The sequence below is a fragment of the Aptenodytes forsteri genome, unplaced genomic scaffold, assembly GCF_000699145.1.
Source record: "Aptenodytes forsteri isolate BGI_AS27 unplaced genomic scaffold, ASM69914v1 Scaffold208, whole genome shotgun sequence".
Taxonomy (NCBI): Eukaryota; Metazoa; Chordata; class Aves; order Sphenisciformes; family Spheniscidae; genus Aptenodytes; species Aptenodytes forsteri.
Genome location: NW_008794963.1, coordinates 4,939,129 through 4,956,108, shown reverse-complemented (window position 1 = coordinate 4,956,108; position 16,980 = coordinate 4,939,129). Strand labels below are relative to the sequence as shown.

At 37.5% G+C, this 16,980-nt stretch overlaps 1 protein-coding gene across 3 annotated transcripts in view; it reads left to right on the top strand.

The window, feature by feature from the left end:
* Positions 1-16,980, top strand: part of RNF19A (ring finger protein 19A, RBR E3 ubiquitin protein ligase) — a 58,080-nt gene that overhangs the window by 29,817 nt on the left and 11,283 nt on the right. For all 3 annotated transcript variants that reach the window (XM_009275494.2, XM_009275493.2, XM_009275495.1), the window contains 4 exons: positions 5,944-6,698; positions 12,930-13,138; positions 15,061-15,205; positions 15,774-15,936. In XM_009275494.2, coding sequence (XP_009273769.1) covers positions 6,082-6,698; positions 12,930-13,138; positions 15,061-15,205; positions 15,774-15,936 — 1,134 coding nt within the window. In that variant the 5' untranslated portion in view covers positions 5,944-6,081. The remainder of the gene's footprint in view (positions 1-5,943; positions 6,699-12,929; positions 13,139-15,060; positions 15,206-15,773; positions 15,937-16,980) is intronic.

The window sequence follows — 16,980 nt, the reverse complement described above, 5'->3', positions numbered from 1 at the left end:
TTTCTTTTCCAAAATAGAAAAGCCATAATGAAGTAAAACTTACGTGAGTATATTTTTAAAGTAGTTATACACAGCTCAGTTTGAGTTAAATGAATTAAGTCACTTTGACTTTATATTTTTGCATCCTGGCATACTGTTACAAATCACTGTAAATGTTTGATAAGTATCTGTAGGTCTGGGTTCATTTTAAAAGCTTGAGAAATCTTCTAATACAAATTTGTTAACTTTCTTTTATAGAATAAACTTTTCAGTTTAATCCAAATAGTATCAACCCTTTAATTTCACCTTTTATTAGAAATCGAAGTTAAAAGACATCAAAAAAAGCCACACAAATTGAACTTAAATATCTTTACAGTCTTCTAAATATTAAATGCTAAACATTAAATGGAAAATGTTACTATTCTTAATTTTAGTTTTTGAGGGGAAGTACATTGAAGGAGTCTTGAGTGCATTCTGCTAATTGTTGCAGTTAAGCATTTCACCTATGCTGCATTACGTTACCATTTAAGGATTTTATTTTTCAACTTAGTGCATGTAAAGGTTCTGCCAGAACCTTTGTTGTTTTGACGTAATTTCCATTTGTTTACTTCCAAGTTGCAAAGTGTTGGTTCTGCTTGTACTAAATCATCTGTGATTAAACCAAGTAATAGTCCTAGCATGCTCTGATACCATGTGCATTGACGTGAGTATGGTGGGGTTTTTTAATGGGACATAGTGCTACAGAAGTACATAGCTGTCAAAATTGTTAAGCTCTTTCACTGTGCCTCACGGTTTTAACTCGTAGTGATGCCAGATTTTTAGTTGAACCTGAGGCATGTGTAAAGTGAGTAGGGGTGTATTCTTTTAGAAATCCTCAGGCAGAAGTGTTTGGTTTTTTTCTCCCAATTTTAAAACTATTGTGGAATGAATTGACATTTAAAGAATGCCCGTTGAAATGAGAGACTTGATTGTGGTTTAAAAATCCTGTGCGTTGGTATCTAATTTAGTAGCTTAAGCTTTTGCATATTTTTGTTTTACGTTTTATTCCAGTATTTTTACAGTTCTTACGGCACGGAGTAAATGAAAGGGAAAATGTTTTTGATGCCTCTTTTAGATGTTTAGAGTTACCTCTGTGTTAAGAACATCATAGCTTAGAAATTCCAGGATACTATGTGATTGGCAGGAGATGCTCATTGGAAGAGGGAGGCAGAATCTGTGATGCATCGTCAGTGGATGAATGTCAAGCTCTTTTTTTTTTTTTTTTTTTTTGTTACAGCTCTCTTTAAGCTGAAGCAGTGCATCTCAGAAAGCAGCTACAGAGTATAGATGTTGGGAATTACAGATGTCAGAAGGAAGCTGTTAGTAGTCAGTTTTAATCAAGAAATAGCTTTCAGTATGCTAACGCAAAGTCAGTGCTCGGTTAAATTGCCAGGAGGAGCAAATGCCTAAAATGAAGAGCGTTCATTTGCAATAGGAAAAGTCTAAATTTGCCATTTAAGCACCAATGACATGAGGGAATGTTTAAGGGTTTTAGTGAGGATGTAGCTACATCTATGTTTATGGTGGTTTTTGTCCTTTCCTACACAAATGTTTAAGCCTGCCTTCATTTTGCAAATGTGTGTGAAGCTGCTCGTCCTGATGGCAGACTCCCTTATTTGTTGCTCCTGTACACCAGGTTGAATGTGTAATGGAAGAGCAGGCAGCATGTTGTACTTGTGCCTCTGGTGTATTTGGAGGACAGTTAGGAGCATGAGGGAGTTAGTCTGCCCCAGCAGCTGGCTTACAGAAGTAGGGCTTTATTGCTTCTCTTTTTGCAAAATCAGTAGGGTTATACTCAGCTGCCCTAGTGTATTTCCTAAAAGTTTTGAAATTGGTAAGATGAGACAAGCAAAGGTGATGTCATGGAGAGCCATACTAGAAGATATTTTTCACCCCAGTCGTCTGAGTTGAAAACTTCTCCCTTTGCAGGACTATTCTGGTTTCCTTTCCCTCCCCATCCATTATATGGTCAGCAATAGCATTTACTTAAAGCAGCATGGTTGAAAAGAATTATAGAAGGAAGTTAACTGGATGTTTGTTAGGTTTCCCCAGCAAACAGTTTAGGAAGGATTACTGAAGGAACAGATAGTAGCTAAGTACTGAGCTTTATGTGAGTTATATCTGTAAACGTCATTTGCACTTTTGGAAATCTTCAAATGACAAGGTGTGTTTGTGCTGTGGCAAGTGGTGTTTTGTGGTAGTCTGTGGCACAAGCTGCATGCAAAGCATGGCTGGAATTTGGATTTGCGGTAGGGCTTTAGGCATGGCAGGAAGCCAGAAACATGGTTTTTCTGTAGTCGGTAAGTGCTTTTGAGGAAATGTTGAGGACAGTGGTGAATTTAAATTTTTAGGAGTTATGCTCAGTGTGTGTTTTTTTTCTATCCCTTTGCTGTTGCCCGTATTAGATTCTTCTGTATGTTGTCAGAGTTTATACTGGTCAGTGAGAGTGGTGCAGAACTTGCAATGAATGTTGCCTCTCGCAATCAGATTGTTCGTTATTATTACCATAATTGTGTGTCTCGGCTCGGTTCAAGACTTTTGATTTCAGAGCTTCATTTTTCACACAGCGTTATCTCCTTCATGTGGACTTACTGTTACTGGAATAATACAGGCGTTGTGTTCTCTGGCTGTACAGAATCAAATATTTTTTTTCCTTCTTTTTGTCAGCAAAAACATGCAGATGCTGTGTTGGGTTGGGCAACATGAGAACTGGCCTGTGCTCCAGATTGCGCTAGTAAGGCTTTTATGATTTTGTACAGCTCTGATCATTATTAGCATTGTAACATTTGTCTTCATTTTTCCCTGTGATAAATCATCTGCTGAATCTTTTCACTTCAGTAAAGTCATCCTTGAATATCACTAAAATGGCAATCCAAAACTACTATATAAGGAATAGTATGGCTTTTAAAACTAGCTTTATGCATTTAAATCTAGAAAGCGTAATTGATGATTGTCTGAAATAACTGGCAACTTCTCTATTAAAAAATCCTGACAAAGTTCAACCATTTTCTTTAGAAGAGCAATCTGCTATTTCTGAGACTGCTTATCAGATCCCATTATGCAAACAGAACTATAGGACATACTGGTCTCTTCCTTTTAGAGCATGGGAGAATCTTTGGGGTTTTGTTTGTTTTTTTTAAAGTACAACTGGTTCATCACCAGAGCTGCTGTTTCTTGATTTTGTACATCTGTTGGAACTGGCAAAAATGCTGTAATATGCATTCTTTCCTCTCCAGAGAAAGGGAGGAGGGGAAGGCTTGTAGTCATAGGCTTGGCTGTGTTACTGTGTTTTCTTCCTAGTTTTTTTATTTTATTTTTTCTTTTTAACAAAAAAACACCTTCTTGCCTGAAATGAGTGCTTTGATTGCTGTTCATATTGTTCATGGACCTCCTGCCTTCGGGAGGATGGCACATTCCACTGTCCTGGTAGTATCTGTGTGAACATACCAATGTTAATAAGTATGTAGTTATAATAATGCTTTCAAGGTTATTCTTGCATTTCTAGACATACAAACTTAAAATTTATTGTCAGCCATAGGCTATAGGGTTTTTGTATCTGTAGTATATTTCAGATGCCATCTACCAACTGCGTGTATCTATGATATAACATCGTGCGAAGATCCTAGAGGGGAGGATGTTCCCTTCTGTCATTGTTGTTGAGCAGTTTTTTTCAGTTTCACCTTTTTTCTTTAGATAAGGAATGATTTAGTTCATTTAATGAGAAACAGCAGCTGTAAAACTATTAAACTTGTTTTGGGAACAGAAGCAGGTAAAGCATCCAAGATTCCTTTTGACTGGATTTTGGGCTGAAAATGTTCCCTTAGGAGGGAAGGAAGAGTATGTTATGTTCTTGAAATATGCTTTATTGTACACCCTAGGAATAAAATAAGAATTTTTGGATAGTGTTCCATGGAGGTAAGATTTTCCTTTATTAGAGAAAAAAAGTAATAATTCAGCATTTGAAAAAATAGAATATAGTGGCTTTTAATTTTTTTCTTAAAAAAACGAGCAACAAAAAAAAGTCTAGTGGCCCAAAATGTAAGACCTCTTTTTAGCAAAACCAGAAGGAGGTGGGGGGTGGGGTGGGGTGGGGGTGTTGCGCTTTTTTTTTGTTGTTTGTTTGGGTTTTTTTTCTTAAATTCTTAGGGGTGGGGGGTGGGGTGGGGTGGGGGTGTTGCGCTTTTTTTTTGTTGTTTGTTTGGGTTTTTTTTCTTTTAAATTCTTAGACTTGCGGAAGGTAGTATTCTTGTGGTGTGCTACTGTACTGGATGGTAATATAAATTGAGTAGTGTTGACTTGGCTAGCTGCTAGTATGTATATAATACCAAGCTACAGTAGTCTGAAGAGGGCCCAGCAGTGGGTTTGCTGCACGTATTGCTCTGGCGAGCTGGACAGCCCGTGTGCTATCTCTGTGTTTCCTCCTTGGAGAGGGATTCCTGTTTCCGCTGCTGGTCAGTCTTCCTCTGAAACTTCCTAGTCTTGACCCAGTTGTCTCAGTGATCCCGTCCCAGAGACATACAGCACACTGTTTTTCGGCCAGTCTCTAGCTGGTGTGCAGACTGCCTGGGCTCTGGTAAATAGAGGCATTTACCTCAGCGTTGGCTTTTTGCTTCCCTATGTCTTCTCCATATCAAGATGTGTAAGTTAGAAATTATATTTTTGTATTATCACCAGTGGCCCTCTACATTCCTTTGTTTCTACCTTTTGACTTATTTTTAGTATCCAGTTTCTGATTTTATCATGCTATAGTAAAATCGGAGAAACCCAGTGCACCCCTTTCTGGGAGGTAAGTTGGGAAACACTGAGGAAAGAAATGGTGCCAGCAGTGGCTGCATCCAGTTATGCAACACTGACGTCGCATAAGAAATGCCTTCTCATTCTTCTATTACAAAAGCAGTTCACTGAGAGTTAGAAAAATTCCTCTTGTACAGTCAAGCTTCCAAGAAGTGGGAATATTTGCATGTTTGGGGGAAGTTAGTGTTTTTGGTTGGAGGTGATCTGCCACTTCTTGTAGCAGTCTCTTCTGTCGGAGGAAAATAGGAAAACACCTTTCTTTCTCCTCTTGGAGCCAGCCAGTTAAGCAACAGGGAACGGAAGGAAATCCTTGCCATCATCTTGCACATAGGGAATAATTGAAGCTTGGTATGTGATGGGAATCTGATTTTTGGGCTGCTTTTTTTTTAAATAAAAATCAGTATGATGGAAAATTCAAATGTCGTCACCTTAACTCTATTCTTTGCTTGAATTGCGATATGGAAGTTGAAGGCCAAGACAGTCACTTATTCTGCAGCTCTGCTTCCTGAAATATTCAGGTGCCTTACATTATAAATATGCATCCACATACTTATCTAAGAACCCTTAGGTTTTGAGAATTAATATCTTGAGTTGTTTAGCCACAGTGACTTAATTTCTGCTGGCAGTCTAAATGGATTCAAAACACACACAAAAATCTTTTGTTTCTTTTAATTAACTATATTGGGTTTGTACATGACCTTATTGCATGTGTGGAAAATGTAAGGTAGAGAAAACAGAAAAGTTTCCAATGTTGTAAGCCTGTTACTATGCTATATAGAAGAACTTGTTATACATTTACTTAGTTGTCACCTTGGGTTATGGTGATTTCTACACATGTGTGCGCACACACACACACACCCCCCCCTTAGGGAGCAGGGGAGTGAAGATGCCGTTCTCGCCACTGCTTAAGTGTAACAAAGATACACCTTGACCACAGGGAAATTTCAGGCTTGTTAAGATGAGAAGGATGCAAAGGGTAGAAAAAGCTGACAGAAAGAAGCATTGGGTCAGATGGTGAGAAGATGGTAGTAATATGAATAACAGGTCATTAGAGTGCTGTGATCTTTCAGAACCAAAAGTGATGGATGTGATTCTAATCTATGTTTTTTTTCATCTTTCCTCCTAATATAGGGAATTCCCCTGAAGAATTTGCTGGAAGCGGATACATGTGAATTTTCTGCGTGAAGACTCTCAAACTGGATTACATAATAATATGCCTGTATCCTCTGACTCTATTATTTGGATCCTTAAAAATGATTAGGGTTGTATATGAAATTTAACCCATTTCTGATGAGTCACCTAGACATGAGTTTACATCGGCAAATGGGCTCTGATCGGGACCTCCAGTCTTCTGCTTCCTCTGTGAGCTTGCCATCAGTTAAAAAGGCACCAAAGAAAAGAAGAATTTCATTGGGCTCTCTTTTTCGGAGAAAAAAAGACACGAAACGGAAGTCTAGGGATTTAAATGGAGGTGTTGATGGAATTGCAAGTATTGAAAGTATTCATTCAGAAATGTGTACAGACAAGAACTCTATTTTCTCCACGTGTACCTCTTCCGATAACGGAACAACCTCTAGCAGCAAACCAAGTGGAGACTTCATGGAATGCCCCTTGTGCCTTTTGCGGCACTCCAAGGACAGGTTCCCGGAGATAATGACTTGTCACCATAGATCTTGTGTGGATTGCTTGCGTCAGTATCTCCGGATAGAAATCTCCGAGAGCAGAGTTAATATTAGCTGTCCAGAATGCTCAGAACGATTTAATCCTCATGATATTCGTTTGATATTAAACGACGACGTCTTGATGGAAAAATATGAAGAGTTTATGCTTAGGCGATGGCTGGTTGCGGATCCTGATTGTAGGTGGTGCCCAGCTCCAGATTGTGGGTATGTATTTTTTTTTTTCCCCAGTATCTGCAAAAAAGCAACAGCATAAATAGATAATGTTCATAGCATTATGCTTTTTGAAAAGTTAATTGCTTTACTTTAGCATTTTGTTATGTGTTGTACAAGTAGGTAGCAGGCAGAATTGTCTTAAAAAAAACCAACAACAAACAAAAACAAAAAAAGCCACAACCCACCTTCCAAAATAAAACCCTTCCTCAGGTAGGATTTTTTTTTCTGCACAGAGGGAATTTCAGCAATGTCATGAAACTTATTGGTAGGTGTATCTACAGCAGGCAAAAAAAATTTAGATGTTGCACTGCCAAGGCAACAGTGCAAAGCTCAGACTAATGAGAATTGAAAATTTGGTGACTGTACTTTTAACTTAGTCCATTTGTTAAAGCACAGTGAGTATTTTGTTTTTTTAACTGCGAAAAAATGATTGAAGGTTTTCTTTCAATAAAAAGGCCTCTCCAGCTTCAGATATCTTCCATCTTGTGGCTGGTTGAGACACCACTTGTTGCCTGTCAACAGGATTCTGATGTAAGATAATGATCAGCTCATTCCTGCTTATTATGAGGAACGTAATGTTTTAACATTGCTCTAATACTTAAACAGTTCTGAAACCACTCTGAATTCTGACATGAGTAGGCTGAATACTACTGAGCAGCTCATCACGCTTTTCTGCTGTTGGTGTCTCATAATGCCATTCTTCAGCAAGTTGCTTTTTTAGAGATTGTGTTATCATAATGTCTAAAGGTTATAGCCATGACTGTGGTCCAGATGCGCAGTGCACACTAAAAACCCATAGAAGATGACATCTCTGTTTCAAAGCCTCACAGATGAGCAATAAGGAGAAAGAAGAAAAGGAAGAATGTTGGAAGGGAACAAGCAAAATAGGACTGACTATTAGGTAGATTAAATATTCCAATATTAATGTTCAGGTGCTTAATGTTTAGGAGGCTTTCAAATTTAAGTGATGTATTTCAAATATGTTTCTTAACGTAATTTTGCTTTCGTACTTTAAATGAAACAGAATTTGCTAATGCGGGTCAAAAGCAGGGACTGGAAGGGTGATGGTTTCTTATCACCTGGTCCAAAGTGGATGGCATTGCTGTGCTATAGTTTGAGCAGAGAAGGAAAAATGACAAGAGATGGATTGGTTGCATGGGCTTGTAACAAAGTCATGTGGACAAAACCAGTACAGCTTGTTCTTAATATTTTGATACTGCAAAAGAAAACAACCACTAGAAGGCATTATTTGATAGGCAGAAGTATGCTTTGCTCAGGTTTCCCTGAGTTTTTGTGTTCTGGACAAACTGTTGTTACTCAAGGTAAGGGGAAGCATGTAAGAACTGTTAAACCATTTTCTGTTAAACCATGTTTCAGTGATTCAGATACTTTTTTAGTACTTCGGTAAGTAGACTAAGGCAGTTTTGTTTAATGGAGACTTTTCACCTTTCTTATTTTTTGTGCCCCAGTTTTCTCATCTGTTTTTAAAAAAAAAAAAAAATCCTGAGTATCTTTAAATGGTCAGAAACTGTAACGATAATTGCTATAGACAATACCACTATAAAAATAAAAAGTGGGTCTTCAGAGCGAAATTAAAGTTCCGTGCAATCATGGCGGGACCACAGCAATGTATTAGTATATAGCAAATATTTAAATCGTTGCTCCAGAACTGCCTACTGCGTGCTCCTTACTATGAGGGTGGAATCCTGTGGAAAACACAGTATATTGCCAGGCAGCCAAACTATGCCAATGTTTATGTGTGAGGGGAACAAACTAGTACTATATGGGCAACTGTAACTTTGATTACATGACTTTTCCCTAATATATTTCATGTGGTAGGGAAATGCTTCACAGTGATAATAAAACTCTGTTTTTAATGCACCCGTAGTACGCCCTCACTGAATTCTCATTACTGGTTTAAAATTGGATGAAGTTGGTTACTTGGATACTTCTCAGCAGGATCATTCTTTATGGTTGTCATCTTAAAGAAACAAGAGCTCATGCAATCATGTTTTGTCTTTTTCCCATCCTTCTCCTGATTGCTTTTGAAACCTTGAGCACCTTCAAATATGTTGGGCAGAGGGGGTTGAGCGTTCAGTGTAAGTTAATCTAAGACATTTCGAGGAAAAAAAAACATAATACTTGAGCAAAAGAGACCATCAGTAATGCCTCCAGTGAGAGAAATACCTGCACATGAATCCTACAGTTACCTTCTTAAATTTGGCCTTCCAGGTAGCCACCGCAGCACCGTCTGGCAAGTTGGTATGTGCCTAGCTGGGAGGGAGCCTGCAGCAGCACTGGTCTCTCACCTCACTGTTAGACGGGGGAGCTGGGAGAAAGAACCCAGAGGGAGGTGGGAAGGAGAAGTGGGAGCAGCATAGAAAGTAATAACGGGGATTTAATGTTGTTGTGGAGCATAGAAGGAGGATGGAGGAAGGAATTGTATAGGTGTGAGGTTTAGGGAAGCAAACACTCTTCAGACTTTCACTGAACAGCCTATGCTAACAAACATTGTTTAAAGATGAGGTATCAGATACAGTATGCACACACTTCAGAGCAGCAGACATTTGCTTTAACAATTGTGTGGTACAACAGTAGCTGCAGTTTCTAATTGCTTTAGCAAATGTAATCAACTTGTACAATATGCAATTAAAACTGAGGGCTTACTTTTTTTTCTGAACAGTTTTTGATATGTAGTACTGGCAGAATGCATTAGGGTTGTGATGGTAGCTGACCTGATTTTAGCATGCATCAAATATTTCATGAAGGAGCTGGATGGAATGCATTTACTAAATTTGCAATTAATCCCAAAGTAGAAGAGGTGCAGTAACTTCAGAGGGTAGCATTATTTTCTAAAGTTGTCTTTAAAATTAGAATTAAGTACTGTAATAAATTGGAAATAGGTGCAAAGTAGAGCATTTTGGTAGGAAAAATTCACTGCACAAATAGGTAAAAGAAGGAACTGAGTGGATGGTGCATGACAGTGCTTCAACTCTCCTCAGCATTGATGAAACACCCTATGTAATATTGTTTCAGGGTTTGGGTGTCACACTTCAACAAAGACCTGGACCAGATAAAGAGCAAATAATTATAAAAACTTTGATCTTGGGGGGGGGGGGTTTTGGAAGTTGGGGGGGGGGGAATTAGGAAGGAAAAAAAAAGGAGGAAAGCTAGGTTAGTCTGTTATAGTGGTTTTTTTCTACATTGTGGGCCCCTGTGTTCTCAGGAAACAACAAAGAATAGTTAAGAAGTAAATACCTTTTTCAGCTGTCTTTCACTCTATTTGGGGTAGAAACAGGTCCTAGACATGGCGAAACTGGAACCAAACAGATCTTGAAACAAAGTTAACTGCAGTATTAAGTGTATTACTACTTCTCCTGTCCCAGTGGAGAACTTCATATGATCTTCCCAACAAAAGAACTATGGATTAGTTTGGAGGAGAACCTCTGTTGAAGTAGTTATGCCCTGGACGAGCTGCCTGGGAGCTGTGGGGTCTCTAGCACTAAAGCAGTCTAATGCCAGAAATGGTCCATAGTGCTGGCACCCCACGGTCTTTCTGACCCTGGGCTACTTCATCCTCAGCTTTTGTTGCAAGCTCAAATGCATCCTGACCATTGTTGTTACCTGAAATACTGTAAAAGTCTGGACTAGCTGCAACCTACCTTCAGTGGCTTGGTAAGGGACGCTGCCAAATAAGTGATCTTTCCCTGGGGAAGGAGCATGGATAAGGAAACCTCTTGGGCTTTCTTCTAGACTAATTTTTTGAGTTTCTGTTTCTTCATACCAGTTTTCTGATGTCATTTTAACAAGCCTTAGTGAATCAGTATTTCAAATGCTTTCTGTCTTTTCTTCTGTCTGAATTATTTAATGGTTTTGCTCTGAGATTGTATTGCTGACATTATTAGAAGAGAGCAGTGATTCCTGGATTTTCTTATCTTTGTCAGGCAAAAAGCAGATTGGGCAAAAGAGTACAAATTCTTCATTCCTCTTCTTTTCTCACTGTATATCCTGTCTTCAATTAATTGCTCTTTGCCTCTGGTTTTTGTTTTACTCGCTATTACTTTGAATTTGGTTGTTTGTCCCTTCTCTCAGCCTAACAAGAACTTCTGGCTTTCACATCACCTGTAAAATGAATGCAAAATGTTGAAATTAAACCTGTAATCTTGTACAGTTTGAACTGAGATTTGCTCTGGTCTAAAAAGTTACTTTCTAAAGGTATGCCAATACATCAATCCCAAACGGGGAGTGCTTTCAGGGATGTGCCCATTCGTTATTAGCAATGGGAGGCAGGATATAAATTGATAGTTTCATTCTGTGGCCTATGCTTCAGCTTCTCTGACGTAACGCTAGTGAGTTTTGGATGTATCCTTGTATGTTGAAGAAGCGTTTGGATCAGAGTCTCTGTGTACATACAAAGCAATTACCTCCTCGGTTGCTGTAAGTGGGAAAATAGAGCTGATTAACTTGGCAATAATATAGAAGAGTCTAGCAATTATTGAAACAAATTTCTACTTGGAAAGTAAGAAGTATTTGAAAACAGACAAGCATAATCTCATTTTTATTTGTAACTGCATCATCTGTAAATTAAAGGTTCAAAACTCCTATTTGTTTGCAGAACTTCTTGGGGGGAACCTCAAACATGCTGTTTTAAAACACTTAAAGGGGTAGGACTTGCATTAACTTTACAGAGCTTCAGATGTAGCTACTCTAAAATGAAAATAGCTAAATTTTCAGATAGATATGTGAGTGGGAATAATTTTTTTAGTATTATTACTGATAAAGAATATTTTGAGTTAATTTTGTGCAACTGCTATAAATTGGGCAGGGGATAAAAATAAAGAATTTAGTCTTTAAAATAAAATTACCTTTATTTGAACAGCCATAAATTTAAGCCCTGCTGCATTTATAACTGTTGAAGTCTATTCAGGGGGACTGTTCACGTAAATAAAACTATAGATCTGTTTTAAGTGTTCATACCAGTGGACCTAGCATTGTTTTCTATTTAAAAGAAAGCTATTGCATAAAATCATTGAAAAAATTACAATGGGTAGTAATTAAGGCACATGTGTGTGTATGTGTATATATATTTAGTATTAATATGAACTGTAATACACATTGTCTGTATTTTTATCACATGAAATTTAAATTGCCTATAGATCTGTTTTAAGTGTTCATACCAGTGGACCTAGCATTGTTTTCTATTTAAAAGAAAGCTATTGCATAAAATCATTGAAAAAATTACAATGGGTAGTAATTAAGGCACATGTGTGTGTATGTGTATATATATTTAGTATTAATATGAACTGTAATACACATTGTCTGTATTTTTATCACATGAAATTTAACTTGCAAACCTGATGGAGGAATTGATTTGTGGCAATAACTGTCATTGTATAGAATTGTTCATGTAGTGTCTGATTACAAAATAGTGTAACGCAGTTTTGTAAGTCTCAACGTTTTTGGAGCTTTTTGCTCTATAGTATTGTCAGAATAAAGGTGGCAATGAGGCCCTGAAGTCTTATCAATTTCTGCATTTACAGTTTGAAATGTATTTAAAAAATTGTCAAAAAAATGAAATTGTCTTAATTGAGAAACCAAAATCCTTATCTATAAAATACTTGCTTTGTTGTTTCGACATTTTAAAATATAAAGAGTAAACAAACATCTATTTAAAGTAGATAGTGATATTCATGATAAAAGGCAACCAGTAAAATACTAAAATGTCATGCAGTACCAAGTCAGATGCCTTTACAGTAATAGATTACACTACAGATCACTTAGCAGAGATCCTCCCAGATTGTAGAAGGGGTCAAGCTTAGACATGCCCATAGTGACTGGGACACTAGTTACTTAAATACCTTTTTTGGTTTTATTGTCCTGCTTTTCTAAACTGTGGTTGCTTTGTGACCGTAAACCTTAACGGTACTGCATTCAGCCTTAAATACAGTATATTTCAGCACTGCATGAAGTTATTAAGGTGGGGTAGAGCAAAGTGTTAACACTGATTGTAGTATTTCTGTACAGTCTTAGTCTAATGCAATAGTGATAGAGTTGTGGAAGGAGGTGGTAAGGAACCTGTGCTGGCTGCCTAGTGTCAACTCTTGATGTCCACTGCCTTTGTACCTGCTTCAGCTGCTCTGGCAGCTGTCTTGTCTGCTTTGGTCTATAGATAGGACTGTTCTTATTAACGAAATTCTCTCTTGCCCCTCTTGATCATTCAAGATATGCTGTGATCGCTTTTGGATGTGCCAGCTGTCCCAAACTTACGTGTGGACGAGAAGGCTGCGGAACTGAGTTTTGCTACCACTGTAAGCAGATTTGGCATCCAAACCAGACCTGCGATGCTGCTCGCCAGGAGAGAGCTCAAAGTCTGCGCCTGAGAACAATTCGTTCTTCATCTATTAGCTACAGCCAGGAATCTGGAGCAGCAGGTATTTATGATTAGGATACTGTGTCTGTGACATATCTTTTTAGTACATTTGCACAATTAACTCTAAAAAGGAAAGAACTGAATAGTAGCATGGTAGATACTAGCTGCTTTGTCTTTCAGAAATATAAAATATGCAATTTTGTCTGAATTCAAATTTTAAATGTTATAATTTGAAGTACTCTGTGACCACAGCACCTGACTTCAGTCTTACAGGCTTGTCAGCATTTTAAATTCTTCCTTTGTAGCTGAAAAATGTGAAGTCAAAGGAACTTTCTGCAAAACATTCTCTGTGTTTGGCCCACTAACTTCATAGTTGTATCACTTACACACTGGGAACACTTTCTCCGCTGTAGGTGAAATTTCACAGGGCTGCTAATAATAAAAGCTGTTAAAAATAAAACTCAAACCCACTGATTTTCTGCTTTCAAAAGAGACTATTAGTCTGATGCCAGCCCTGATGTTTGACATCTGTTTGTTAGTACTAATTTCTGTTTTTCAATAAAAAGCTCATCTGTCTTAGCTACCAGAAAGCTAACAATTCCATCTTCTTAAAATTGAACTTGTTTGTAACCCCCCAAAAAAGAAGATAAACAGTTCAGAGTAGTATTTTGCAGAGCAAGGTCAGTTTGCTATCAAGAAGAATTGGCTCCGAGTTTCACCAAACTCTGATCTATTAGGCAGCTTTTGTGTCTGCCTGACCAAACAAGGTAGATATTTGGGGAGAAGAGTCTCTCTTGCACCTTGAATGTAGTTAGAGTGGTCGTTCTCCAATCCAGCACTCCATCTTGTCTTAAAAATTGGCATCTTGCTCTAGTTTTCAAATAAATTTTAAAATAAACTTTAAACAAATTAGCATGCCAGCTCCTTTCCTTGCCCTTTCAGTCACTCCCAGTATGAACAGCAGTAGCTCTGTCATACCTGTGCTGTAAGAACTTGCTCAGTTTAGTTACTGCCCTGTAGGTTGTGCATCTGTTCCCATCTGGGAATAGCTAGTGCATCCTTTCAGCTGCTCCCCGTCCTTCTGCACTGGAGTTGGTACTGTTTCTGCTGGTTCTGCACCTCTTTGGATATTCTTTATACCAAGTATAACCCCTCTTTTCCCTTTGTCCTGCCTAGTAGCACAGAGGCAGTAAACTTGGACTTCTGCACTAGGAGCTACAAGTTATTTCTGCTGCTGTGAGTAAATAGCTTGTCCCAAAGTGCAGATGCTAACCAGTAATGTGAAGGAACGAAGATCACAACTGTGGTTGTGTCAGTATACAAGTATTTCACTGTTGCTCAATGACCAGTTGTTTGTTAATGATAGAGCTAGTCACTTAACTGCATTTTTCAATATTTGACTTAGGAACAAGGAGAGCCTCCAGAATTTTCTTTTTGCTACAATATTTTTTTCTAGGGACTAAGTAAGTATTAAGTAGGGCTGTAAAAAGGACTCGAGGAGGTTGGTGATACCAAAGAAATGCACTTAATGTGGAAGGGGAGATGGATTTAAGATAGGAAAAAGAAATAACAGGGTGGAGACCAAATATTCAAGTAAAAGATTCATAACAGCATAAATGTAAAAGAGGATTATATTTAAAGAGACCATATTATCAGTCCTATATTAACATACATATTTAATGTCTGACTAATATATTGCATTAAGCTTAGAAAATCCTCGAACAGAGTGTATGCGTTAACTATCCAATTACTTGAATGTGATCTAATATGCCTTCTTTTCATTAGTTTTACTTGGTCCAAGGTTTACAAATACAAATAGCTGTCAAGTCATTGCCAAATCAAGATTTGTAAAGCAAACTTATAATAAACTTCTTCCATTTTTCAGATAATGGTTCAATCAGTTTTCCCAAGCATATGTCTATATTTTGATTAAATCTGCTTGTCTAAAGAACTGATATGATCTTAATATTCATTTTTAAACAGCTGATGACATAAAGCCATGCCCACGCTGTGCTGCTTATATAATAAAAATGAATGATGGGAGCTGCAATCATATGACTTGTGCTGTCTGTGGCTGTGAATTCTGTTGGCTATGTATGAAAGAGATCTCAGATTTACATTATTTAAGGTACATTTAAGAAAAAAAAAATTGTGTGGTTGGTAATTTGTTTTCTAAAGTATACAGAAGTAGATTCCTGGGTGCTGTAAGACTGGCTTTCTTCCTGTTGGAGTAGAGAATCACAGTTGAAGTATCCGTATCGAAGAATAAAGTTAGTTTTCAATGCATGTATTTAAATTAGTGCTTTGTTGTTTTTTATTTTAAAATATTTTTCTAAGTTTCATGCATGCAATGTGTACTTAGTACAACAAATGAACGTAGCCACTATTTTTACTGATATCTTAATACTGCTGTATCATCTTCATAGTAAGCAATACAAAAACACTATAAATAAGTTACCTGTGAATCACAAATTGGCATGTGGTAATATGCAATATGCTTCTCTTTACGTTGCAAAATATGCTGTAAAGGCAAAAAAAAAAAATCTGAAGAAATTATAACTGATTATTTGGTATCCATAACATACATAACTGGAACCTAAGAACAGTAATTTTGTAACTATAGAATGGTTCAGTAGTGCATAGTTATGTTGATTTATTTACAAGTTCTTTACAGTTTTCTTACTTCTTTCTATTAGCCCATCAGGTTGCACATTTTGGGGAAAGAAACCATGGAGCCGTAAGAAGAAAATACTGTGGCAACTAGGGACACTTGTTGGAGCTCCTGTAGGAATTGCCTTAATAGCTGGCATTGCTATTCCTGCTATGATTATTGGAATTCCTGTGTATGCTGGGCGTAAGGTAAAATGTGCTACAACTCCTAATGTGCTTCAGGTTTTACCTTCTGCATTGTATAACTTGGGTAATACCATGTTCAGTTGGCTATTTTCACCAGTCTTTAAGAAAACAAAACAAAAAACCCAAACAACCTTCCAAAAACCAAACAAACCAACCCCTGAATTGTTTAAGGATATTTGTTTCAATTGTACAGGAAGGAGAAGCAGTGTTTTTAAGAATGTAGTTCCTTTTAAAACAGGCAGAGCAAAACACCGAACAATTTCCAATTTCTGCATCTTGCCATCAAAGTTCTTGCATGCTTTTCCAAAATTGCTCTGTTTTTAATCTCTGGTTTCCCTTAGAATTAAACAATATTTAGAGGAGAAGGAAGGCAAAAAGGAAATCCTTTTTATTTTTCTTAAAAGCAGATAGTTACTGGTATTTTAGTATAAAATTCTGCTAGTATAGGTTTGTGCATGCACACATTTAAGCATTTATACTCAGCAGCTTGTTAATTGCCTTGGGCCAGTCCACCATGTGGAGCAGCGTTCAGTGCCGGTAGCTAGACAGCATCTATCTTAATTTTACTGTTTGTGGGAATCAGCTAGAAATGACCATGTTAATCAGAAGACAGTTGATGCATTTCCTCTCAAAAATATAGTAGCTTTTAGTATAAACTAAATGACAAATTGCAAGGAAAACAAAAGATAATTACATCTCCTGTTTGTAATTTAGGATAAAGTAGTAAGTTATCCAAATCTTTTGGAAATGGGCTTTTTGAAATGATGGCTTGGTTCAGCAGGTGCTAAGTGTTCAGTTACATGTACTGGATGGCATAATCAGACAATTTGTTTTTCTGCTTTTATCAGCATGGATTCTCACAGTGACTGGCACAGACACATAATTCTACATTTATTGGGAAGGGGGGAGTGTTTCTCTCACGTGAACTGTTGCTGCTAGACAAAAAGCCCAGGGATGCAGCTTTTCCACTGTATTCTTTTTTCATATTTTTCTTTCAAACAAGTACTCCTACCTTCTGCTACAGTTGTGTTTGATCCTTCTATTCTG